This window comes from Pinus tabuliformis, chromosome 5_2, assembly GCF_031772625.1.
Source record: "Pinus tabuliformis cultivar Carrire ecotype Pingquan chromosome 5_2, CPIR1, whole genome shotgun sequence".
In the NCBI taxonomy this organism is placed as follows: domain Eukaryota; kingdom Viridiplantae; phylum Streptophyta; class Pinopsida; order Pinales; family Pinaceae; genus Pinus; species Pinus tabuliformis.
In genome coordinates this window covers 790654533-790657159 of record NC_142306.1, presented here as the reverse complement: position 1 = coordinate 790657159, position 2627 = coordinate 790654533, and the positions used below count along the sequence as shown (strand labels likewise).

At 42.4% G+C, this 2627-nt stretch overlaps 1 protein-coding gene across 1 annotated transcript; it reads right to left on the bottom strand.

Annotated features, from left to right (window-relative positions):
• Positions 1 to 339: 339 nt before the first annotated feature.
• Positions 340 to 1248, bottom strand: LOC149161678 (RING-H2 finger protein ATL2-like). Its single transcript, XM_089434967.1, has one exon. The coding sequence runs from the start codon at positions 1246 to 1248 to the stop codon at positions 340 to 342; it is 909 nt and encodes a 302-aa protein (XP_089291093.1).
• Positions 1249 to 2627: the final 1379 nt, after the last annotated feature.

Genomic DNA, 2627 nt, shown 5'->3' with positions numbered 1-2627 from the left:
ATTTTCTCTAAATATGACTGAAATTTCCATAACTTTGCAGGGTTCCTTTTCGATTTCAAAATTAATTAAAAAAAATCGAAAACCAAAATCCATTAAAAAGATTCAAATTACGGGAAAAGAAATAAAAACAGAAACTTTCATTAAAAACTTCATATATTGTTCTTCACATACATTGATTCGACATCGCCAATTACAACATAAATTTATATTTAGTCACAGATTGTGATATAATTTATATGAATGGCATGCGTCTCTTTCCACTCAGTAACCACAACACAAAATTGAACGATTTGTCGGTCCTCTGCGCGAGGAAGCGGGCAGACACTTCTTCAATTTCCACTATTTTTCGGCGTCGTGTTCGGCAGGATGATCGGATGGGAAGACCTGACTCCTATCTATGTCTCTGCTCACCATCCTCGAAAGCGAACGGAGGCGAGTAACTGGAGATCTCGAAGACCACTGCGAATCATTTGGAGAACCGCACTGATTGTCTTCGCCGGGAGACGAGAAGTCATCGGGCCTCTTGGGTATTTCAATGGCGATCTCAGGCATTAACGCTCTTCCACCAGAGGTTCCCTCATCCATATCTGCTTTTATCCGCTTCTGCCGAGCCCAAAAGAATATATTTGTTGGCTTCTGAAGATTGTACCCTTCTCCACAGTTTACACTCTCCTCTTGCTGCAGATTCAGATTTTCTTGGAAGCCTGAAGCAATTGTTCCTGCCATTGTAACGGAAACCTGCTCTACTCGAGTGGATTCCGCAACTGGCTGTTCCGGCTGGGCGCCGGTTCTGCAAATGGGACAAGTGGAGTGCGAACGAAACCACATGTCGATACACTCGACATGAAAACTATGCCTGCAATTTGGCAGGAGACGACCTTTCTCATTTTCCTCGAATTCGCACAGACATACTGCGCACTCCAGCCCATCTGTGAAATTCTGAGATTTATAAACAAACATAGGCAGAGTCTCTGCTATCGCAGAATCCAACCCCACATTCCGCAGCGTTGCCGGTTCTTGTCCTGTAAAATAAAACCGAGGACCGGTAGAAGCCGATCTCCGTCGAGTCGATCTGAAAAATCTAGCAAGCGATGCCGGACTCCATCTGGTATAAAGGTGTTGCAAAATGACTAGCAAAGCCAAAAGGAGGAGACATATTATGGCCGCTATCATGACATTGTCATAAACGAAATATCTGGGTTCGTTATTTTCCTGGGGTGGCTCAATACGATCACTGCCCGTGCTCATTCTATATCAAATTGAAGCCACAAACCAGAAATTCCCTTTCAATTGGGCTGATCTCGAACCACAAACCACTTAGAAAGCCTGCCCCGCAAACATAGCAAGCTACCATTACTCGCCCTTTATGTGCTTCGAACCTTCAATTTCTCCCCATTTGGCAGCACCTCCGATGCTTCTATGAACTGAAAAATGCTTCCTGGCTTTCAGAAGCCAAGAAATGTCGCGTTTGTTTCGACGGATAACGATGAAGGCGGTAATAAAAAGGTTATTCCGGAGGCCCATTTTCATCCAATCGAATTTCATGGCACGCAACTTCCAAGAACCTGTGTTTGCAATAGTCTTCAAAATTTCCAATGATTTCAGAGTTGACTGCAATAAAAATGACCTTCCGGTCGTTCGGAGCCCGGATATGCTGTTTCCGTGTTGTCTTCATTGCACATGTAGCGTTCGTCCAACGAAAATGCCGTACTTTGGACGATCTTGGTCGGAGTTGGGAAGGAAACAGCTGGGATTCTTCTTACCTGAAGATCGAACAGAGGACATTGTTAATGAAATTTTATAGTGTGGTGGTCATTATGCGATTATACGAGAGTAGTCTACAACATTATTTTGGCATCATTTTTGTTAAAATTTGGCGGAAATTTTGGAAATCTGGTTATAGCTGTCAAACTTCACGGTTTTGGGTGCTAGAGGGTTTTTGATGGGGCTGAATCCATTTCCATAGTGAAAAAACCAATTCAAACACTCTTTTCTTTTTCACAAGAAAAAAATGAAACCTTCATCAATTATAATGTGAAAGTTTTACAATGTCAAGGTACTTTAATCCCCTAACACAGTTCAATAAGCAAAAATCAAGTGTTCACCGATTAGTACAGAGGATACAAACTCTTTGTCACTTCAAGATTCACAAAACTAGACCAGAGTAGGAAGCACAGTGGTGACACTCAGAGATAATATGGTCCAAAAACTAGGTTGTGAGAAAAACCCGATCCCAGCAAAGAGAACAATCGTCAGAATACATAGTCATCTGTGGGACAAAGACAAAAAGGAAAACCACGAAAACCAATAATCATAAAAACTCAAAATTAAATCATAAAATATCCCTGTGTCCGCCCCTAGTGATCAACCTCCAGATCAAAGACCATGAAGCCAGGGGGAAGAGGAAGACTTCGTTTAGAAAGAGGATCTGCCACACAGTTTTGTTCCTTGTATACACGCTGAAAGGAGACAACAGAAAAGGATGTCAGAAGATCTCAGGTCTGTTTCATCCAGGTGCAAAGCGAGGGAACCTCCAACAAATTTTTCCCCTGAATCCAATTGATCATTGTCAACGAGTCACCCACAATCATAAGGTTGTCAATGGCCAGCCATGAAGTAACTTGCAG

Excerpts from the sequence above, each read along its gene's own strand:
- LOC149161678 (XM_089434967.1), bottom strand. The coding sequence starts at position 1,248 with ATGAGCACGGGCAGTGATCGTATTGAGCCACCCCAGGAAAATAACGAA.